Source organism: Globicephala melas, chromosome 2 (genome assembly GCF_963455315.2).
Source record: "Globicephala melas chromosome 2, mGloMel1.2, whole genome shotgun sequence".
NCBI lineage: Eukaryota > Metazoa > Chordata > Mammalia > Artiodactyla > Delphinidae > Globicephala > Globicephala melas.
Window position 1 is genome coordinate 6960436 of NC_083315.2, and position 24377 is coordinate 6984812.

At 43.8% G+C, this 24377-nt stretch overlaps 1 protein-coding gene across 1 annotated transcript; it reads left to right on the forward strand.

Annotated features, from left to right (window-relative positions):
* The first annotated feature begins 14085 nt into the window (after positions 1-14085).
* ACBD7 (acyl-CoA binding domain containing 7) lies at positions 14086-16859 on the forward strand. The gene is made up of 4 exons (XM_030832302.2): positions 14086-14109; positions 16413-16530; positions 16638-16698; positions 16784-16859. The coding sequence occupies exons 1-4, from the start codon at positions 14086-14088 to the stop codon at positions 16857-16859; spliced, it is 279 nt and encodes a 92-aa protein (XP_030688162.2).
* Positions 16860-24377: the final 7518 nt, after the last annotated feature.

Consider the following 24377-nt stretch of genomic DNA (forward strand, 5'->3'; position numbering starts at 1 on the left):
CAGTGAGCTTCCTCCCTCCCTACCCCCTTTCTTTTCCCTTTCCAGTCTAACTTAGCACTTTTATTCCTCTTCTAAATATCTTCCTCCTTTTCTCAGTCTCTTCTTCACTGCTCGTTTTGTTTCCCATTCTTTGGTCTAGTTTCTGTGTTTTCAGTTTTCATCACCGACATAGTACCCGACTGGCCGTAAACAAAACGGAAAGCTATGCGTGTGGTCAGAGTATTACAGGTTAGACGGGGTAAAGAGCAATTTTTTTTAAATCACCATTAGAAAAATTAAAAAGAATGAATTTACGAGTTTGAGTGTAACAACAGGCTTTTGTTTCATAAAATGAATAGTGAGAAATCGTCATGATGAGTTGCAAACATGCAGTTCTAAACTAGTCTCAGATCACAAACAGTTTTGGGCAGCCCGACCTCGTTGCCCAACAGAATTCCTCTGTTCTTGAAATGTCACTGACTGTCCTGATTCATCTCTGCCCTGTTTCTATCATGTCTGTCACCTTATTCATTAGAAACAAGATGGCATGTTGGGCATTGGAAGGCAAGAAACTCGTGTCTTGTGATTTTTTAATAAATACTTAAAATTTTGGGGCTTCCTTTGTGGCACAGTGGTTAAGAATCTGCCTGCCAATGCAGGGGACATGGGTTCGAGCCCTGGTCTGGGAATATCCCACGTGCCATGGAGCAACTAAGCCCGTGTGCCACAACTACTGAGCCTGCACTCTAGAGCCCGCGAGCCACAACTACTGAGCCCGCATGCTGCAATTACTGAAGCTTGCATGGCTAGGGCCCGTAGTCTGCAACAAGAGAAGCTACCGCAATGAGAAGCCCACGCACCGCAACAAAGAGTAGTCCCCACTCATTGCAATTAGAGAAAGCCCACGTGCAGCAACGAAGACCCAACACAGCCAAAAAATAAAAATAAATAAAATAAATTTATTTTTAAAAATACTTAAAATTTTTGGTGGGGACTAGCCTTTATACTACCACTGATAAAGGCTGTGACCCTAGATCCTAAGGCAGATCAAGTGAAAAAAAGGTCTATTTATAAAGCTTCAGACAGTAGGTCCAACCACAGTGTTACCTGTGTTAGGTAATAACTTAGACTTCATAAATCACTCAACCCTTGAAACTATTAAACTCTTGAAAGAGCTTCAGCACCCCCAGAATAATGTTTTAACTTTTAAGGCTAATTACTCCCAAATCGATACAGTTTTGAAAGTAATAACTCTGGCTTTTGTTGTGGTAAATTGCTAATTATGGTTATCTTTGTTAGATTTAAATTGAATTAGATTAACCTTGGACCCAGTAATTCTTTGGCTTCTTATGTGGTCAGTGCAAACAGTTATACTTAATGGTGGCAAAGCTGAGATTAAAATGTTAAATGTAAGAGTCAACTGCAAAGTCATTATTTATTTTCAAAGTAATGAAAACATAGTACTTCATCTACTGTAAAATTATAGGCTAATGACTTAGTCCTACAGAGTGCCTCTCAAACATTCAATGAACCCATGCTGATTTAAGAAATGATAAAGTATCATTTCAAAGATAAATAATGAACGTAAATCACATTTTAAGTAATGCCACCAAATATAAGGTTTTAAAGCTCAGTAGAAATTTTTGGACAAAAAGATGAGAAATTATTCAATCAAAGTGGAAGGTAACTATAATTTTAAAAGAATGAACTATTTGTGAATCTTATGTTTTAAAAGTAATCTGATAAGTATTTTAAAATCTAAAAAAATAATAAAATAAAAATAAAGTCTTCTCAGATCTAGCTTTTAAGCTGTAAGACAAATAGAAACACGTGTCTGATTGAAATGCTAGAGTAATGGGAAAAAAATATGTCTACGTTTTTGTACCCCTAAGGTTTCAGACTTGCAGCCTGAGCATCTTCTCTGCTTATATTTGCTCTATGAAAATTCGCAGCCACTACACCCATGGCTCTGGAGCAAGACCAGCTAAGGTCGAGGTTTTAAGTTCATCACTAACTAGTCACATGACCCTAAAGCAAACTAATTAACCCTGTCTATGAAGTGATAAAAATAGTACCTGTTGTGAGGATTAGAAGAAATAATCTACTCAAAATGCTTAGTACAGTGCCTGGCACATACAAACTGCTTAGTAAATGGAATTGATTAATCTAGTGACAATCTGAATTAGGAATTAGGTTAATAAAAATTAAGCCTCGGGCTTCCCTGGTGGCGCAGTGGTTGAGCGTCCGCCTGTCGATGCAGGGGACGCGGGTTCGTGCCCCGGTCCAGAAAGATCCCATATGCCGCGGAGCGGCTGGGCCCGTGAGCCATGGCCGCTGAGCCTGTGCGTCCGGAGCCTGTGCTCCGCAACGGGAGAGACCACGACAGTGAGAGGGCCGCGTACCGAAAAAAAAAAAAAATTGAGCCTCTATGATTTTAGTGCTTCTGTTCTATTTTAAGACTAATCAATATAATTTCCACAAAAAATTTCTAAAATGAATGACTACATTTCAAAGGTGATTTCTCTCCCATTTGTATCACACAAACATTGCAACAAAAAAGTAAAAAGAAAAATAATTGTCCCATGACCCAATTACTTCAAAACACATTTCCTTTCAGTGTTTCCTTATAATTTGTTTCACATTTAAATGTGCACTTACATTGTTAAATAATATAGATTAAATTTTGTGTTCTCATTTTCTTTCCATGTAACATTTTTTCCCCATATTTCCCAAGCATAGTCTTCAAGTTATCACTTTAACTCATATTTGGTATCCTATTCTAATCAGTTTACTTTTTAATAGTAGCTGTTACCATTATTTTACCGTGTAGAACCTCAACTTGATCTTTGAATATAAAACATTATTTTTATATTCATTCTAGAATTGGACTGTGGTTAGATTTATATGCTTGCCATGATGTAAGAATGATTTAAGAGACTTGGTGATAAGTTATGTCATTAGCCACAATGTTTTGATGAAAGAAAGTTAGCAACAAGAAAGTTTGTCAATAGAAGAATATAAGAGAATTGAGCACCAGATTCTTCTTTCCCTCTGTGGCATCCTAATCTTTGCTCTGTGTGTGTGTATTAGAGTTCTCCAGAGAAGCAGAACCAGTAGGAGATAACAGACGTGAATTATGGAGCCTGAGATGTGCCACAATCTGCTGTCTGCCAGCTGGGAACCCAGGAAAGCTGGTGATGTCGTTCCAGTTTAAACCCAATGGCCTGACAATCAGGGGAGCTGATGGTGTGAATCCCAGTCCAAGGGCAGGAGAAGGTGAGATGGGATGTCCCAGCTCAATCAGGGAAGCAAGAAGCAAGGGGGGAAATTCCTCCTTCCTCTGACTTTTGTTCTATTCAGGCCCTCAGTGGATAGGATGATGCCCACCTGCACTGGGGAGGGGGATCTACTTTACTGAGTCCGCTGATTCAACTGCTAATCGCATCCAGAAACACCCCCAGAGACACACAAAGGAATAATGAAATAATGTTTAATCGGGCCAGTCAAGTTGACATATAAAATTAACCATCACAGTGTGATGGTTACTATATCATACATAACAATTGTTATACAAACAATAATCTGTTATTTTTAAATCAGTGACTAGAAGAACTTTAGTGATGAGCTGCAAAATCAATGACCTTTTCAGTCTGCAGGTAACAAAGCATCCTCCTGAAAGTTGTTATTCAATAGTTACTATCTGTCGTTAAAGTCCGGATCTTTTCCATGATTGGCTCATTTGCCTATACAGCATCTCAGCAAAATCCCAAGGGCTTTCTGTACTTGCCCTTTGCCATCCTCTGAATTCTGGCACTGGCCCTCAAGCTTGTCCTCTCAAGCTCACGGTTTAGTGGTGGCCTAACTGTGCCAAGGTCAAGGGCTCCACGGCCTCTGCACCCCTCCACACCCCAGTCTCCCTGACAAAGCCACGCCTGCATGGGGATCCAAGCAGTGCAGCTCACCGAGGCCTCAGGGCTGTGCCCCACAGAGGGAAGCTGGGATGTGTCCCCAGCCCAGCACAGACTCCCAAGTGCGTCCCTTTGGCCACTTCTTCCACCCACACATCGGAAGTAGTGGCAGAGCCACAGAAAGAACCAATTTGCCCCAGGCTGTGTCCAAAGGAAACTCCATCCACTGGGCAACCTCCGAAGGATAAGCCAGCCCAGCCTTTCCTCCGAAGGACCAGCAGGGGGCTTCGTCACCAGCTTCAAGTTCAAGTTCATCCTGAAACAGCCGTGTTTCAGGTTTGTCAGAAGGAACCTGAAGCAGAGGCCGATGGCAGGCACTCACACCTCGTGGAGCGAGAACAGGGGCAGGGAAAAAGGAAACACGTGGGGAGACCAGGCCGCGCTCACTACACTTGAAGATCATGAGCGTCACGGAGCCCAGTGAGAAGGTGCAGAAGATCGACCAGGTGCTGGAAGGAAACAGCGGCCAGTGAGGGCTGAACAGGAAACCTGCGCTGCTCCGGATGCAGGGCAGCCCGGCCGAGAGGACCTGGCGCAGGGGTCCAGCCGGTCACAGCCATCGCTCAGCGCAGTCCCGTTTCAGTGGACAGCCACACGTCCGCGGGCTTGGAAAGCACTCCCTCCAAAACTCACTGCAGCTTCACCTTCAAAAGGTGGCCGGGAGGCTCCAGGGAGACGCGAGCCTCCAGGAGCCCCGTTTGCGTCGGGGCCGCCTCCCTCTGCTGCTAGTCCTTCGCCTGCTCTTCTCCCGTGCTTGTGGGTGAGGGGAGCCAGTGCGGCGAGATGGCAGTGTGGCACCGTATCAGAGCCCTGAAGGGGTTCTTCCCGGGAAAATCTCATAGGTGAGCTTTACCGAGGGCCTGACGAGCATTAGAGCCACCTGTATGACACAAAGAGTTTGGGGTTTATCATAAGAGAGCTGGGAGGTCCCTGAAACATGCAGGCAGCAGGGGTGCAGGATGCCCTTTGGATGACAGGACACTAACTCTGGCTGCAGGGTGGAGAAGCCATGGGATAAGCAGCCAAGTTTCCTTGTGTTTCGAAAGTGGGCTTTTACCCCAGGGATTGGAAGTGAGGGAGACAGCAAGAAAAAAGTCAGCTCAAATGTCACTGGCTGCTCGGTGACCTCTCCTTCGTAATTTTTTGCATTCTACGTGATTAATTCCAGAATACAAAAATGGGAGCATGCTTTGCCAAGTTGTTTTCTGTGCTAGAGTTTCAGTGCAATGCCGAGAAAAATTCCAGAACTTTCTTCTATGGAACCTGACTCATGGATGTTAAAATTTCTATAGAAGAGCAAAGTGCCAAAGACAATCCTTTCTGAAGAACAAAAGTGAGAGGCTTTAATGATTAAGACAGTGTGATGGGGGCTTCCCTGGTGGCGCAGTGGTTAAGAATCCGCCTACCAGAACACCCTATGACAAAATCACAGCAAGATCCTTTCTGACCCCCCTCCTAGAGAAATGGAAATAAAACCAAAAATAAACAAAGGGGACCTAATGAAACTCAAAAGCTTTTGCACAGCAAAGGAAACCATAAACAACCCTCAGAATGGGAGAAAATATTTGCAAATGAAGCAACTGACAAAGGATTAATCGCCAAAATTTACAAGCAGCTCATGAAGCTCAATATCAAAAAAACAAACAACCCAATCCAAAAATGGGCAGAAGACTTAAATAGACATTTCTCCAAAGAAGACATACAGATTGCCAACAAACACATGAAAGGATGCTCAACATCATTAATCATTAGTGAAATGCAAATCAAAACTACAATGAGGTACCACCTCACACTGGTCAGAATGGCCATCATCAAAAAATCTACAAAGAATAAATGCTGGAGAGGGTGTGGAGAAAAGGGAGCCCTCTTGCACTGTTGATGGGAATGTAAATTGATAACAGCCACTATGGAGAACAGTATGGAGGTTCCTCAAAAAAACTAAAAATAGAACTACCATACGACCCAGCAATCCCACTACTGGGCATCTACCCTGAGAAAACCATAATTCAAAAAGAGTCATGTACCACAATGTTCATTGCAGCTCTATTTACAATAGCCAGGACATGGAAGCAACCTAAGTGTCCATCATCGGAAGAATGGATAAAGAAGATGTGGCACATATGTACAATGGAACATTACTCAGCCATAAAAGGAAACGAAATTGAGTTATTTGTAGTGAGGTGGATGGACCTAGAGTCTGTCATACAGAGTGAAGTAAGTCAGAAAGAGAAAAACAAATACCATATGTGAACACATATATATGGAATCTAAAAAAAAAAAAAAAGGGTTCTGAAGAACCTAGGGGCAGGACAGGAATAAAGATGCAGACGTAGAGAATGGACATGAGGACACGGGGAGGGGAAGAGTAAGCTGAGACGAAGTGAGAGAGAGGCATGGACATATACACACTACCAAACGTAAAATAGATAGCTAGTGGGAAGCAGCAGCATAGCACAGGGAGATCAGCTCAGTGCTTTGTGACCACCTAGAGGAGTGAGATAGGGAGGGTGGGAGGGAGACGCAAGAGGGAGGGGATATGAGGATATATGTATATGTATAGCTGATTCACTTTGTTATACAGCAGAAACTAACACAGCATTGTAAAGCAATTATACTCCAATAAAGGTGTTAAAAAAAAAAAAAAAGGAATCCGCCTGCCAATTCAGGGGGACACCAGGTTCAGTCCCTGGTCTGGGAAGATCCCACGTGCACCACAACTACTGAAGCCCGCTCACCTAGAGCCTATGCTCCGCAACAAGAGAAGCCACCGCAATGAGAAGTCCGTGCACCGCAACGAAGAGTAGCACCCACTCGCCACAACTAGAGAAAGCCCGTGTGGCAGAAACAAAGACACAACACACCCCCACACCCCCAAAAAGAAGACAGTGTGGTGTAGGTGGAGGGATAAACAAATGCAGAGGCCAAAAAACGATTCTAACTATTCTATGTTGCCCCTCATGTTTGCTCCTAAACCCACTCTAATCAGGCTTGCCCCCCTCCCACGATGACTGCATCACAACGTCCCTTTAGGTCATCAGTGATCTTGACAATGACCTAAATCCCATTGTTAATTCTCAGTCCTCATCTAGCCTAACACACTTTCTCACTCCTTAAGCTTTCTCAACACCGCATTCTCTTGGTTTTTCTCTTACTTGAGTGATCACTTCTCTGCCTCCTTTGCTCCTTCTTCCTCTTCTCCCCAAACATTTGGTGTTGGGATTTCCCATGGCTCACTCCTCAGTTCTCTCTCCTTTTCTCCTCTATACACATTTCTTTTCTAGGGCCATCCTGTCTCCAGGTTCTAAACACCATCTCTATGACCATGAGTCCCAGATTTATATACCCAGCCCAGTCGAGACTTGAATATCTACCTGCCTATTCGGCGTCTCCACTTGGATGTCTGATATCTCAAACGCAGCATGTCCAAAACTCCACTTCTGATCTTTGCCACCCCACCAAGCCTACTCCACCTATGGTCCTTCCGGTTACTCAGGGCAAGCATCTTGGAGTTATCCTGACGCCTCTCTTTCTCACATTGCACGTAGAATCTCTCAGGGACTCCTGTTGACTCTACCTTCAAAATACATCCAGAATCTGAACGACTTCTCACTACCTCTGCTGCTACGACCTGAGTTGGAGACCCCCATAAGTTCTCCCCTGGATTATTATTACAGTAAGAATCTTGCTTCCAACCGTGTTCTTTGTAGTCATAGCAACAGGAGTGATCCTTTAAAAAAGTAAGTCAGACCATGTCAGTCCTCACTCAAAACAATTCAGTGGTTCTGTTTCACTCCCGCTTGAAGCCAGATGCCTTTGTGCAAGGTCTCATATGATCTGGTCTCCGTCTCTTTCGCTCTCACCTCCTCTCTTGCTCCTCTGCTCTGGCCACACCGGCCCCTCGCTGTTCCTCACATCTGCCAGGAAGCTCATTCCTTAGGGACTTTGTACTGGACGCTGCTTTTGCAAGGGAAACACTTCCCCAGGGATCTTCCAGGTCCGCTCCCTCATCTCCTTCAGTTTTTACTCAAATGTCATCTTCCCAAGAGGCATACCCTGATCACCGTATTTACAGTTGCAAGTCATCTCCTCACTCCACATACAAAAGATCCTCCATCCCTTTGCTCTGCTCTTTTTAAAAATAATACCTATCACCTAACATCTTTTAATAGACTATATAATTTGCTTATTATATGTGTTTATTATCTGTCATCCCCTACCAGGATGTGACACAGGGATAGGGATCCTTGTTTGTTTTGCTGACTGATGATTCTCAGAAACCTAGAATGGTGCCTGGCTCATGGTGGCACTCAGTAACTATTTGAATGAATGAATAAGGCAGATAGGATGGATTGGAAAGAGGAGAGTCACAAAGGTAAAGGGAATGTTCTGTTTCTTAAACTGGCGGTATGTTCATACATGTGCCCTTTATTTTTAAAATTTTACTTATGTATGTATGCATACTGGTTTATAATCAATATTTAATTACATAGTAAACAAACAAAAAAAAGAACTTGATTGTCCAACTTGACTGACTCCCTAAGGGTTCCACAAAGCTGAGTTTTCACTATACCTAGTATGTTATTATCGCTGAATAGAGGACACCAGTGTTTCCATTGTCTCTTTCTTTTTGCTCCTTGAGACAGGCCATCAATGGCTCTGGCATCCAGTCGGAGGATGGTAACTCAAGAGAAGAACATGTTTTGAAAAGAGTTCTTAAAAGAACCTTCTAGACTTAGAGGATAAAATGGAGCACAGTATATCTTTTCTCTCCTCTTCTTCCGATTTCTTATAATGACTATAATGCCAAATTATCTCGGCTGCAAATGCACACCGATATTGGACCTCACTGCAGTATTTCCCTGCTGACACACTGATAAACAGGGCTCTCCCCAGCAGACAAGAGCGCTCGCTGTTCTTAAGCTGCTGTTTCCTTTGCGCCTTTGTGTTTCTCATAGTCGGGAAATTAGAAAGAAAAAAAAAATCCTGCCCAGTACATTTTTCTTTCTCTTCTTTTCTTTCTTTTCTTTTTTTTTTGGCCACGCCACAAGGCTTGTGGGATCTTAGTTCCCCAACCAGGGATCACCAGGGATCGAATGGGGCCCTCAGCAGTGAAAGTGCAGAGTCCTAACCACTGGACTGCCAGGGAATTCCCCCCAGTATATTTTTCTAAAATTTGTTTTTGTTCTTTATTTGGAAACTCATTGATTTCACCATGAAAATATTTTCGAGGAGAAAATAAAAAATCAAGGGATTTACATGAAAAAATAGCAAATAATTTTTAAATGTAATTTTATGCAAAAACAAGCTACGGTGTTTCGGGGCCTCGAATTGCTATACGTTGTTGCATTGTTAGACATTTCAAATCAGTAACTTTCTTAAGACTAAGTTTGCCGTTTCTTCCAGTCACTTTGCCCCACTAAGGCTTCTGTGTAAATATAGAGTCCGAAGTGAACTCCTCGGAAGACCAGAAAATGCAGTTCCAGTTCTTTGAAAATTTAATCAAATGTGAATCAAAACCCCATTCTGTGTCTGCAGACTGGGAGTGACACTGGGTTTGTTCCCCTGGAGAATGGGGTCAACTTGAAGAGTCCTGTGCTTTTACCCTAATTCGGGGTGTTTGCAGCGCGTATTCAGAATCTAAGTGGCCTAACGAGGAGAAAGGAGACAAACTACCACCAGCCTTTTTCATTCCTGACGGGCTGTGCGTAGAGACCGGTGGGGAGACCAGAGAGGTCTGAAGAAACACCTGCCTGCCTTCCAGGTTTTTAGGAATCATGCAGAGGACAGAGATACATATCAAAAGAAATCCCAAGTGAGGTCCGTGCCCCGGGGAGACAGACCTCTCTGGATTTCCTGCAAACAACCCCTTGAGAAAGAATAGGGCAGTGAGTCAGAGGCGGAGTAGAACTCATTTGAATTCCTGTCCCTTAGCTTTGCCCAGCCAGGCGCCGCGGGCAGGGCGGGCGCCGCTCACCGCCCAGCCCCGCCCTCCAAGGGCAGCGACCAATGGGAGACGGCCGGGCCCGAGAGCACGGCCAATGGGAACCGGCGGGCGGAGGCGCGCTGCCCTTTAAGGAGCGGCGGGGCGCAGCGTCGGGGAGCCCAGCGCCTGGGGTGGCGCAGCGTTCGGGCGTCGCGCAACCGTGTCCCCGCAGGTGAGCTGGGGGTGCGCCGGCCGCGGGGGGTGGGGAGAGGCGTGCTTCCTGCAGGGAAGCGCTCGAGTAGGGCGTGGGGCCGGCGTGATACCCCCCGGATGGCACGGCGCTTCGGGCAGCCCAGGGTTCTCGCCCCCGCAAGCCGTCTGCGGGGACCCCGAGACACGCCCACCCCATTGCGACCGCCCCGTGGTTGCCGGTAGCCAGCGGCGGTGCCAGCTGTTGACGGCGAACCTAGCTCCCTATGGCAACTCTTGTGAGCCCCGGGGATTGGTTAGACGCAAAATAGGCATGGGCCGAGGGGGAGGGCGGGCGCCGAGTTGCTCCGGGAAGACCCAGCGGGCCCTGATCCTCCGGCTCTTCCCATCCTGGAGAAGAAGGTGTGGGCGCCTGCGGTCTCACCCGCGCCCCTTGTTCCTTGGTGTGTCCAGGGGCTCTCCCAGGCAAGTGCAGTCTGGAAAACCACGATCTAAAAATACTGTTTTTATGATCTTTGGGAAAAGAATGTTCAGTGTGGAAATTTGCGGGAAAGCACAAATATAAGGTAAAACCATCAGGTATTCCTTCACCCAAGTGATAACCACGTTAACTGTCTATGTGCGCATATGCATATATATGTGCGTGTTTATACACATACCGATTTTGCTATTTATATAGTTTTGCTCTTTTTTTTGTATTATGAGCGTTTTGTCAAAACTAAATATTCTTTAAAATGTTTTAAATGTCTGCATTGGGTGCATGGCGGGATGCACCCGATGTGAGTGTCGGTGGTGACACGGGGGTCACTGCTACATTAGGGGCGGGGTCGGGGGCCTTGTGAAACCTGAAAACATGAACAGAAGGTCTGAGGAGAGGCCTTCAGGCAGTTGTTTTGAAGAGCCTCGAGTACAGATGCGGGGGAAATGAAGTGCACGCACATTCAGCCGGGATGCTGAGGACCCAGCTCCAGGAGAGTCAGCTCAGCGGAGGCTGAAATTGCTCACCAAAAGCACTGAGCCCAGCTCTACAGCAGCGCGGGAACATGAAACTTTCCCTTTGGCCCAGAATGCTTGGAATCGAATGTAAGCAGCTGTACGTCTAAAGCTGTGGCTCACCTATGGTAACTCTCAGGCCCTCCTAATAGCCACTCACGCATCATGCATTCCTTCAACAAGGAGGCGCAGGGCTCAGATGGGTTCCTACCACCTGCCGAGGCTCTTGCTACCAAGATGAATGTTTGTGCCTGTCCTCTAGCATGGTTGCGTGGGGGAACAAATAAATACGTTTCCAGCAGACTTCGTGCCGGGTCCTAATAAATGCCGTCCGGGGCTGCCTGCAACCCTTCCCTGCCTCTGTCCATCCCCCAGGCGCTGACCCCCCAGGCTCAGCTAAGCACCATCTCCTCTGCGAAGCTTCTTCCACACCCGCTGCTGCTCCTTCCTCTGTGGTCCCAGAGCACCCACTGCTCCTCCGTTAGAGCAGGTATCCCAGGTCACTGTGACCTGCTCATCTCCCGCTAGATGCCTAGATCTGTGAGAGCCGGCTGCCTTGCTCACCCCTGTGTGCTCCGCCAAGGCCTGGCCCATCAGGGGTGTTCGATGCGTGGCGAATAGTACGATACAAGTGATGAGCTCTGGGTGGGCAGAGTTAACAGAATGAAATCAAGACTATCTACGTTATTAATCTTGTTTAATCCTCACACTTCCCTGCTGAGGTTGATGTTATCCTTTTTTTTGGCCGAAGCTGAATCTCAGAGGAACTTCATTGTTTGTGCAGAGTCCCGTGGCAGTGTGTCTCAAAGCTAGATTCAAATCCAGGTTCCCGATGCAAGGCCGATGTTTTTCCCCCGGCAGCTCGTCATGGTTGGACTGGGGGAGCTGTACATTGGAACTACCACGTACAGCAGGAGTGTATCAAGTCGGGACGCTAGGGAAGGGCATGCTGGAGAGGAAGAGCGGTCCTGGGCCCTGCTCTGGAATGGGCTTCTCTCTACCTGGGGAGGGAGGAGGGAGGGGACCCCTGAAATTGCCTGGGAAACTGTCAGGGGCTGCATTCTTGTGTGGAGCGGGTCCGAGACATTCATGGGATCACCAAATGGTTCCCTACCCTCAAAACGTGAAGCACAATTTTCCAGAAACTCCTTCCTGGAAGGCAGGGACTTAGCATGGTTTTTAAGAAGCCTTAGAATTCTAATCGAGTCTTAGCTTGCCAATAGGAACTGAGTTGCTGTCATTGGAAAATGGCATGAGACTTGACAGCAAACAACACCTGAGATGCCTGCCAACCCTGCAGGGGAGGATCCCTATGCCTCTGGACAGCCTAGCCCTGCTCTGCCCTTAGGAAGCTGAGGGCAGTAATGTAGCATTTTAATTTTGTCCTTGTTATAGACACGATATGTGCACATTATAGGAAATTTAGAGAGTACAGACAGTAAACAAACAAACAGGAAACTTACCAATAATCAGAGGCAATTAGTATTGACACGTTTTAGTATATATTTTCTATTCATTGTTTTCTAAAAGCTGAGTGTATACTAACAATGCTGTATCCTTTGTTAAATCATAAAAAGCACTTTTCACATCTTGTTTCATTGCAAGTACTTTTTGCATTTTATTCTAGAACTTTTTTTTTCAAAAAGCCTTATAATAAAAATTGTAGCAGCTGTACTTTATTGAACACTCATTATGTGCCAGGCACTATTTAAAATATTTTGCGTGTGTTGTTGTCAACTTATATCCTCATAAATAAGTTTTACAAGTGGGTGGGTGGTGGTATTGTAGCATATTGTCCCATATTTCAGATGAAGAAACAGACACACAGAGGTAAAGTAACCTGCCCAAGACCACCACCCACCCAGCTCTTAAGTGCTGAAGCTGAGAGTCAAACCAAGGCAGTCTAGGTCCAGGGCTTGTGTTCTTAACCATGATATTATCTATAAAGCAGCTGACAATTTCCTAGAAAAAAACTCAGATGAGGCAGGGGGTCTGTGCTTCATCCTAGTCACATGTACCCACACTTCTCAGATCCCCATAAAGATTGATTAGGTGGCTGGGCTATTTTCAAGGATATTTAGGGTAGAGACACTGGTCTCTGGCTTACAAGTGATTTTTGTTCATCGCAATACAACTATTCTAGTTGTGCTACTATCCTGTCTTTGGAGCTTGATGGAAGTTTTACCCAGCAACTCTGCTGAGATCACAGGGATTCTGATGTCACAGTGGTCTCTCCACTTTCTCTACCAGGTCTTTGGATCAAAAGGGGGCTCTGGCTTCAGAGAAGGAAAGTAGTGGGTAGGGGTAGAATGCTTCTTTGAACCTCTCTTGTTTCATACCCAGGCTGCTGACAATTCCCGCTTACTCCTGACTTCAAACAAATAACACAAGAATGGAAAAAAGAAAAGAATGGGAAAAACGGAGAAAAAAAGAATGGAACAATTCCATTGTTCAAAGTAATCAGCAAAGCCTTTGTATATAAACTAAGAGGTTAAAAGGAGAAAGGAATAAATCTGCTAGGAGCACCTTATCCCTATGTGGAACAGTACAGGGGAAGGGGATGGCTGCTGGCCGAGCCCCGGGCTGAGAACGCTGGGCCAGTCCTAGCGCCTTGGGAACTAGGCAGGTCAGGGTTTTCAGAGGTAAGTCATGAACGGGGAGGACAGGTTTATTATTCAGTATATTTATATACAGAATTTCCGGGAAGTCAGCTTCTTTTTACTAATCAGCTAAGTTGACTGAACAACTTCTCTTTTCTGGAAATCAATTGAAATAAGTCTTAGACGTTTTGGTCTCAATTTTTAAAGGAATCTATACAGGCAACTCAGCGCAATCGGAAGTACTGCCCTCAGAAACTAGCTAGCCCACTCAATAGGTATAAATAAAACTGCTGTTGAAGCATGTGGGCAGAGAGGCGCTGGGAGATGAATGCCCCGGACAAAGATATTCATTGGCAGCAAAGCTATTGCATACAGCAAAGTGTAGATTTTGGAAGAAGAGGAGGACGTGCTCATGAGGGTGATCAAGAAAGTGAAGGTAATGCCATCTAAAAAATGAATAGAAACTTGTATTTATATACTTCTAACTTACGAGAAAAACTTCGCGTTGGAATTTCTCAGATATAATTTTTTTGCATGTTTTTCTTTTACCTTTTCACCATCTTCAACCATTCTTCCCCCCACCTCTGGCAACTACCAATTTGCTCTGTTTCTATTAATTTCTTTTTATTTTTAGATTCCACGTATAAGTGAGATCATACAGTATTTATCTTTCTGCGTCTGACTTATTTCACTTAGCATAATGTCCTCCTAGTCCATACATATTGTTGCAAATTTCGATAGCTCCTTCTTTTTTTGTGTGTGTGGTACGTGGGCCTCTCACTGTTGTGGCCTCTCCCGTTGCGGAGCACAGGCTCAGTGGCCATGGCTCACGGGCCCAGCCGCTCCGCGGCATGTGGGATCTTCCCGGACCAGGGCACGAACCCGCGTCCCCTGCATCGGCAGGCGGACTCCCAACCACTGCACCACCAGGGAAGCCCAATAGCTCCTTCTTTTTCATGGTTGATTAATATTCTGTTATATCTATATAATGGAATATTATATATATATATACACATATATATACGTATATATATACATATATATACATATATATATATATATATATATAAAATGTTCTTTATCCATTCATCCATCAATGGATACTTAGGTTGCTTCCACGTCTTGGCTATTGTAAATACAGCTGCAGTGTACACAGTGGGTGCAGATATCCCTTTGAGATAGTGATTTCATTTCCTTTGGATAAATACCCAGAAGTGGGATTGCTGGATCGTATGGTAGTTATTTTTTAAATTTTTTGAGGGAACTTCATACTGTTTTCCACAGTGCCTGCACCAATTTACAGTCCCACCAACAGCGTATAGGGTTTCCTTTTCTCCACACCCTCCTCAACGTTTGTTATTTCTTGTCTCTTAGATGATAGCCATTCTGACGGGTATGACGTGATATCTCACTGTTGTTTTGATTTACATTTCCCTGTTGGTTAATGATGTGGCCACCTGTATGTCTTCTGTGGAAAAAGCTCCTGGCTATTTTTAAATCAAATTGTTTTCTTTTGCTTTTTTTTTTTTTTTTTTTTTGCTTTTGAGTCATATGAGTTCTTTATATATTTTGAATATATATATTCAAAGGCCCCTTAGACATATGATTTGCAAATATTTTGTCCCACTCAGCCTTTTCATTTTGTTTATGGTTTCCTTTGCTGTGCAGAAGCTTTTTTTGTTCTATGTAGTCCCTTTTGTTTATTTTTGCTTTAGCTAGTTTTACTCTCGGTGTCAAATCCAAAATAAATCATTAAGATTGATGTCAAGGAGCTTATTCTCTGTCTTTTTCTAGTTGTTTTACAGTTTTAAGCCTTACGTTCAAATTTTTAATTCGTTTTGAGTTGATTTTTGTATATGGTGTAAGGTGGGGTCCAGTTTCATTTTTTTTGCATGTTCTCTTCAGTTTTCTCAGCACCGTTAATTGAAGACACTGTCCTTTCCCCATTGTATATTCTTGGCTCCTTTGTCATAAATTACAAAGGGTTTATTTCTGGGCTCTTGATTCTGTTTCATTGATCTATGTGTCTGTTTTTATGCCAATACCATAGTACCATACCATACTATAGCTTGTAATATTGTTTGAAATCAGGAATTATGATGCCTCCAACTTTGTTCTTCTTTCTCAAGATTGCTTAGGCTTTTATGGCTCCATACACATTTTAGGATTGCTTTTTCTATTTCTGTGAAAAATGCCATTGGAATTTTGATAGGGATTGAGTTGAATTTGTATTGATAGATGACTTTGGGTAGGATGAACATTTTACTACTATTAATTCTTCCTATCCATGCACATGGAATATCTTTCCATTTATTCATGTCTTCTTCAGTTTTTAAACATAGATAAATTAAACATTTTAAATATTAACTCATTGCTGACCAGGAGATTTTTGCAGAAACTGACGCCTGTGGCCAGCGATTTGTTATGTAAATGAATATTGAAATGTCTCTGGTCAATAATATTCGGGTAACGAAAGATGTGTTAATACGTCTGTGGTCAGTAATGTGTTAAGAATTTTATTTAGTTCTCCGTATCTAATACGTGGGTACATTGTCTATGTAGCAGGTAAGGACCAGGGGAAGTGTCCACAAATTAAAATAGGTTAGGATAATTCTGGTGGAACCAGAGCAGTAATAGTTCATTTCTGTTTGAAAGCTCCCTCCTCCTCTTTACGTTTCCCCAAAGCAAATGGACCTGCCGAAAGTTAGCAAATGCACACTTTGTGCCTTTTTGCTTTAGGCTGATTTTGAAAAGGCGGCCAAAGACATGAGGAAGCTGAAAACCAGGCCAGATGGTGAGGAACTAAAAGAACCCTATGGGCTCTACAAACAATCTGTAATTGGAGATGTAGATACTGGTACTGGGTTGTCATTAAAAAAATAACAATACGTTTCACTGAACAGTATTTCTAGAAGCATAGAGTAAAAAGTAACCCTGAAAATATATCTGTCCTCCTTTTGGCAGAGTGTCCAGGACTGTTAAATCTAAAAGGCAAGGCTAAGTGGGAAGCTTGGAACCTCACCAAGGTGGTTAATTTTTAAATAAGTGAAACAAACCTTCTTAATTTCCCAATAACATCGGTCAGTGAGTCAATCTGTTTGTATCTTTCTAGGATTATCAAAGGCAGATGCCATGAGTGCCTGTATTTCTAAAGCAAAAGAGCTAATAGAAAAATATGGAATATAGAATTCAGTATGTGAGAAAATTTTCCTTTTGAAGACTTCATAATGGTACCATGCCCTAATATTTTGGGGAGAAATGCACGGTTAACTCTTTATGTATCATCCATATTTTTGCTAGTAACGTGAATTGTAATTCCTATTTAGAGGTATGCTGAAACTACATATTTAATGAAATTTTTAAATTTTCAGGTGATTTTTTTTTTTTTACGGTACGCGGGCCTCTCACTACTGTGGCCTCTCCCGTTGCCGAGCACAGGCTCCAGACGCGCAGGCTCAGCGGCCATGGCTCACGGGCCCAGCCGCTCCGCGGCATGTGGGATCTTCCCGGACCAGGGCACGAACCCGTGTCCCCTGCATCGGCAGGCAGACTCTCAACCACTGCGCCACCAGGGAAGCCCTTTCAGGTGATTTTTAAAAGTTCTTCTTAAAAAAGTGTTGCTCTGGTGGTACGTTGTTGGACTTATGACCAAATTGGACTTACGGACGCACTGTCAGAATGGAACTCGTTCGTATGTAGGGAACTTAACTTACTAAGTTTTGCCTAAAGACATTAACAGCTGTTCTTTTGGCTTCTGTTTTTTCTGCAGTGAGGTGGTCTTACTGGTATAATCAGAACAGTTTATTAAGAACTAATCACAAGACTCTTTGTTTCACTGTGTAGCACTGGGGTTCACACTTACACAGGGCTTTGGCAGTCACAGGCACACCTGGTTCCAGTCCCCGTTCGGTGACTTATTTACTAGGTAACCTGAGGCAAGTTACCGAAGCTTGCTAAGCTCATCTGTGGAGTAGGGGGAAAATGTCAGTCTCACAGGGGTGTAAGAACTGAATGAGGTAACTGTAGTTACCCTACGTCCATTTTAAAGCATATACTGTATAAAAGCTGACAGTAATGGTCTTCATGACAATTTTTTTTGTTTTGTTTTTTAGATTCCATATATATGTGTTCACATATGGTATTTGTTTTTCTCTTTCTGACTTACTTCACTCTGTATGACAGACTCTAGGTCCATCCACCTCACTACAAATAACTCAATTTCGTTTCCTTTTATGGCTGAGTAATGTTCCATTGTACATATGTGCCACATCTTCTTTATCCATTCATCTGTCGATGGACACTTAGGTTGCTTCCATGTCCTGGCTATTGTAAATAGAGCTGCAATGAACATTGTGGTACATGACTCTTTTTGAATTATGGTTTTCTCAGGGTAGATGCCCAGTAGTGGGATTGCTGGGTCGTATGGTAGTTCTATTTTTAGTTTTTTTGAGGAACCTCCATACTGTTCTCCATAGTGGCTGTATCAATTTACATTCCCACCAACAGTACAAGAGTGTTTCCTTTTCTCCGCACCCTCTCCAGCATTTATTGTTTCTAGATTTTTTAATGATGGCCATTCTGACCAGTGTGAGGTGATACCTCATTGTAGTTTTGATTTGCATTTCACTAATGATTAGTGATGTTGAGCATCCTTTCATGTGTTTGTTGGCAATCTGTGTATCTTCTTTGGAGAAATTTAGGTCTATTTAGGTCTTCTGCCCATTTTTGGATTGGGTTGTTTGTTTTTTTGATATTGAGCTTCATGAGCTGCTTGTAAATTTTGGAGATTAATCCTTTGTCAGTTGCTTCATTTGCAAATATTTTCTCCCATTCTGAGGGTTGTCTTTTCGTCTTGTTTATGGTTTCCTTTGCTGCGCAAAAGCTTTTGAGTTTCATTAGGTCCCATTTGTTTATTTTTGTTTTTATTTCCATTTCTCTAGGAGGTGGGTCAAAAAGGATCTTGCTGTGATTTACATCATAGAGTGTTCTACCTGTGTTTTCCTCTAAGAGTTTGATAGTCTCTGGCCTTACATTTAGGTCTTTAATCCATTTTGAGTTTATTTTTGTGTATGCTGTTGGGGAGTGTTCTAATTTCATTCTTTTACATGTAGCTGTCCAGTTTTCCTAGCACCACTTATTAAAGAGGCTCTCTTTTCTCCACTGTATATTCTTGCCTCCTTTATCAAAGATAAGGTGACCTCATGTGTGTGGGTTTATCTCTGGGCTTTCTATCCTGTTCCATTGATCTCTCTTTCTGTTTTTGTGCCAGTACCATACTGTCTTGATGACTGTAGCTTTGTAGTATAGTCTGAAGTCAGGGAGCCTGATTCCTCCAGCTCCGTTTTTCTTTCTCAAGATTGCTTTGCCTATTCGGGGTCTTTTGTGTTTCCATACAAATTGTGAAATTTTTTGTTCTAGTTCTGTGAAAAATGCCAGTGGTAGTTTGATAGGGATTGCATTGAATCTGTAGATTGCTTTGGGTAGTAGAGTCATTTTCACAATGTTGATTCTTCCAATCCAAGAACATGGTATATCTCTCCATCTATTTGTATCATCTTTAATTTCTTTCATCGGTGTCTTATAGTTTTCTGCATACAGGTCTTTTGTCTCCTTAGGTAGGTTTATTCCTAGATATTTTATTCTTTTTGTTGCAATGGTAAATGGGAGTGTTTTCTTAATTTCACTTTCAGATTCTTCATCATTAGTGTATAGGAATGCAAGAGATTTCTGTGCATTAACTTTGTATCCTGCTACTTTCCCAAATTCATTGATTAACTCTAGTAGTTTTCTGGTAGCATCTTTAGGATTCTCTATAGTATAGTGTCATGTCATCTGCAAACAGTGACAGCTTTACTTCTTCTTTTCTGATTTGGATTCCTTTTATTTCTTTTTCTTCTCTGATTGCTGTAGCTAAAACTTCCAAAACTATGTTGAATAAGAGTGGTGAGAGTGGGCAACCTTGTCTTGTTCCTGATCTTAGTGGAAATGGTTTCAGTTTTTCACCATTGCGGACGATGTTGGCCGTGTTTGTCATATATGGCCTTTATTCTGTTGCGGTAAGTTCCCTCTATGCCTACTCTCTGGAGAGCTTTTATCATAAATGGGTGTTGAATGTTGTCAAAAGCTTTCTCTGCATCTATTGAGATGATCATATGGTTTTTCTCCTTCACTTTGTTAATATGGTGTATCACATTGATTGTTTTGCATATATTGAAGAATCCTTGCATTCCTGGAATAAACCCCACTTGGTCATGGTGTATAATCCTTTTAATGTGCTGTTGGATTCTGTTTGCTAGTATTTTGTTGAGGATTTTTGCATCTATGTTCATCAGAGATATTGGCTTGTAGTTTTCTTTCTTTGTGACATCTTTGTCTGGTTTTGGTATCAGGATGATGGTCGCCTCATAGAATGAGTTTGGGAGTGTTCCTCGCTCTGCTATATTTTGGAAGAGTTTGAGAAGGATAGGTGTTAGCTCTTCTCTAAATGTTTGATGGAATTCGCCTGTGAAGCCATCTGGTCCTGGGCTTTTGTTTGTTGGGAGACTTTAAATCACAGTTTCAATTTCAGTGCTTGTGATTGGTCTGTTCGTATTTTCTATTTCTTCCTGGTTCAGTCTCAGAAGGTTGTGCATTTCTAAGAATTTGGCCATTTCTTCTAGTTTGTCCATTTTATTGGCATATAGTTGCTTGTAGTAATCTCGCTTGAGGTTATTTTTAGCTCAAATTTATTACATGAATTCTAACTCAAAACCCAAAACTGCCCCCATAATGAAATTTATATTATTTGCACTTGGTTAGAAAGGAATGATACATTCTAAAAAATACCTCCTGTGTGCACTTTAATCTTATGTACTAAGACTCTCTATATACTATTTTTAAATCATAACAAAAACATGAACCCATATTATGTGATCCTAAATATATCCATGCTTTAAAAGGTAACATTTTAGTGTATAATGCTGTGTCAAGCAGTTTAAGCCATAAGGAAGAGACATCGGTTGCATGAAGTAGGGGGGTTTATTGCGAAGATCAGTGGGAGATAACAAATCAAGATACCGATTGAACAGCCGGGATTCCAAGAGACAAACACGGTTTGGGAATTGCTAGAGATCGCAGGATCCACGCAGCTCTGGGTATATGGTGCCTCTTCATTCCCTGTGAATCCTGTCTGTAGTGTTCTGCCATTGCTCCGTCTCAGATGATTTTCTGTATTTCCCTTTTTATTCTTTTCTGTTTCCAACTGTTGCGCTTTCTCCCTACATCTGAGGCAGCCTGTTGGGTGTGCTTGACCCTGTGTACGCCAAGGGCTGTCCATGGTAGGCTCGCCCTGGGTCCCCGTCTGTCACTGCCAGAGCAACAGCAGGACCACACAGAGACAACGGGCAGTCCAGGTCGGAGGAACCCCTTAGAGGAGAACCAGGGCTATGGGCATTCCGAGGACTTGCCATCACAGGCAGCAATGATTAGTCGGGACTGTCTTATTTTTTTTTAAATTTTTTTTGTGTGTGGTATGCGGGCCTCTCACTGATGTGGCCTCTCCCGTTGCGGAGCACAGGCTCCGGACGCGCAGGCTCAGCGGCCATGGCTCACGGGCCCAGCCGCTCCGTGGCATGTGGGATCTTCCCGGACCGGGGCACGAACCCGTGTCCCCTGCATCGGCAGGCGGACTCTCAACCACTGCGCCACCAGGGAAGCCCTATCCTGTATTTTTAATTTCTTAGAGACCTATCGGTATACAGCAGTATTACCTGCCTTCTCTCATTTCATACACAACCAACATCTCTCCATTTACACTAAATAAATCTTGGGCCAATTTTCTACTCCATGTAAACGCTAGTTGACATTAGCTGAAAAATCATCAGATATCTCAATAAAATACCTCAAACCATCAAAATAATTTCAGCTTCCAAATCCGCTGGTGTATCTTCAGATACAGTAAAGCACGTTGAGCCATGTTAACTCACAAGAAAGAACAGCCTCAGAGGGTGTATCAACGCTGCAAACATAGAAGAGCTGGGTGGGAACTTTTCACAATAGACATGCCCAGAATCTTTTCCTATTAATAACTTCATTTATTTATTTATTTATTAAAAAATTTATTTATTTATATTTTTGGCTGCGTTGGGTCTTAGTGGCGGTGCACGGGCTTCTCACTGCGGTGACTTCTCTTGCTGCGGAGCACGGGCTCTAGGCACACGGTCTTCAGTAGTTGTGGAATGAGAGCTCAGTAGTTGTGGCACCCTGGCTTAGTTGTTCCATGGCATGTGGGATCTTCCCGGACCAGGGCTCAAACCCGTGTCCCCTGCATCGGCAGGCGGACTCTCAACCAGTGCGCCACCAGGGAAGCCCTAATAACTTCATTTAAATCAAACATGGCGTGTCCTCACCTCTTTCCCTTTTGCTATTTACAGCAATACAAACATTTTTTTATCCATGGTTCTTACCTGTCAGCACCTGTCTGAGAGTCACTGTGGTCCAGGCTATTTTCCAAGATCATCTGGCTTCTAGAACAATGCCAGTGGCAGCAGGATGGCACCTGGGCACCCAGTCCAGCTCAGGGTGAGGCTGGTTATATAGTATCTTTAAGTGTCATTCCCCCAAAATGACCACCTCTCTATTCCCCAGCCCTCCATTGTCCGGCAGAGGGTTGCTGTGTACAGAACAGAAGCAGGTTTATGGAAGCAGGGCCCCTGAGTTGGTTCCACCAATTCTCAGTTTAATCACAACAGCAGGAAATATTGACTGAGCTCGGTGCTGGGTGCTGTGTTAGCCCCTAGGGACACTCGAATAAATAAGCACAGTCCCTTTCCTCCTGCAGTTTAGAGACTGGCTCGGGAGACAGACATTAATTAAATCATCGGACGACTGGAGAGATGTGTCACCAAGTTCAGGGTCATCTGTGAACACTTGACAGGTGGGGGTAGGGTGTCATCAAGCAGGGACTCCCTGGGAAATGGACCTGAGATCTGAATAAATAGGAAAAACTTGGCAAAGGGGAGAGAGGCAGCAGGGGAAGAGGGAACAGATGAGCACAAACCAATGGCTATTGTTCCAAGAGCGAATGGGGAATTGGGACAAACTGAGGTAGAAAAAGCAAGCAAGGGCCACGTGTAGGCCTCATGAAGGACTTTGGTCATAAGACAGCCAGGAAGCCCCCAAGAGGATTTAAGGGAAGGCAAATCATGACCAAACTTGACTGTTATCCCTCTGGGTATAATGTGAGGGACACATTATAATGTGGGACTGAAAGGGGCAAAGGGTTGTTTCAATCGTCCAGGCAAGGATTCCCACTTCTGCTCAGAATGTAGAAAACTAAGAACATGACTCCTAGCCTAAGGAGGAACAAAAGCCCCACAGACTGCAACATCATAACTTCTCTTGAGCCCATCAGAGAGCTGAGTTTGCAAGGCAAACTAGAAACCGAACTCCAGGGAAGGTCAGGTCCCTCTAAGCAGAGGTGGTACATGTGGACTGGCTCACATGGGCAAAGCATGGAGGAAGGGGTGCCTGCTGTCCATGTGGGTAAAAAGAAATCCGCTAAAATGTGCAAGTGCTGGAGACCAAGCGTGGGGTGGTGTGTCAGATGCAGTTCACACTGACTCACAGGCTCCCGTCCATGGGCCCCCACTAGGGGTGTCACGAGAAAGACTGGGAACAAGGCGAGAGGCCAGAAAGAGCCTTCTCTGCGGGGCAGGTGGGCAGCAGGAAAGTGGATGTGACCATGAGCTGGGCACTAACCCTGCCCCCTGCCCAAGTCCTCCCCTCCTACTAAGCAGGCCTCAGCTGCTGGAGTCGGGGCATCAAACACTTCCACCCCCAGGCGCAGGAGGAGACCCACAGATGTAGAGGATAGAAGCATTAACCCTCTACCCTTGGGGAAGGAGTGGGAAAGGGTCTTGGGGCCACAATTCTTTTTCTTTGTTTAAATAAAGGTGACAGATCATGAGTCATTTTTATTGGATATGCTTGAGAAACACAACTACACATCTAATTCCCTTTAAATACCAGTTTCCCATAGAAGTTCTCTCTTGCTCCATTTTCTTTTTTTTCTTTTTGCTCTCTCTTTTTTTTTTTTTTTCAGGCATGCCATGTGGCACGTGGGATCTTAGTTCCCCGACCAGGGATCAAACCTGTGCCCCTTGCATTGAAAGCACAGAGTCTTAACCACTGGACTGCCAGGAAGTCCCCGGGGCCACAGTTGTATACAAAAACCAAGAAAACTGGCTAGGATGTCCAAGAACTCCCCATGTTACCCCAGAGGCTAGCACCTCACATAGGGTACCAAGCAACAGCTGTCTGTCAGTGGCGCGAGCCTGGGGAGAGACTGTGCTATGAGGCATAGAGAAGATGGGAAAATTGAGAAAAATTATCCAGCAGCCCAGACTCCACAGTACGCACACAGTAACTTGGGAGCAGTGTTGTCCTGGAGTAACCATAGTAACAACAAAATCCAAACACAGCTCATCTCCAGTCTGGGTTGACCCAACTCCCCACATTAATGGCCTGACAGAAGAGGGGATGTGCTCAAATCCAAGTGTAAAAAATACTTATGTCAGTTTCATGCATGATATCTAGCTTTCAATCCAAAAAATTGATCAGACACAAAAGAAGGCAAAAAATAATTCCATTGTCAAGTGCCAAAGCAATCCAAAGAATCAGACTCAGATACGACCCAGATGTCAGAACTATCAGACACAGGCTTTA

Coding starts and splice junctions, on each gene's coding strand:
- ACBD7 (XM_030832302.2), top strand. CDS start 14,086: ATGAGGGTGATCAAGAAAGTGAAG. Junction 14,110..16,412: donor GGGTGATCAAGAAAGTGAAG/GTAATGCCATCT, acceptor TTTTTGCTTTAG/GCTGATTTTGAAAAGGCGGC. Junction 16,531..16,637: donor AATTGGAGATGTAGATACTG/GTACTGGGTTGT, acceptor TCCTTTTGGCAG/AGTGTCCAGGACTGTTAAAT.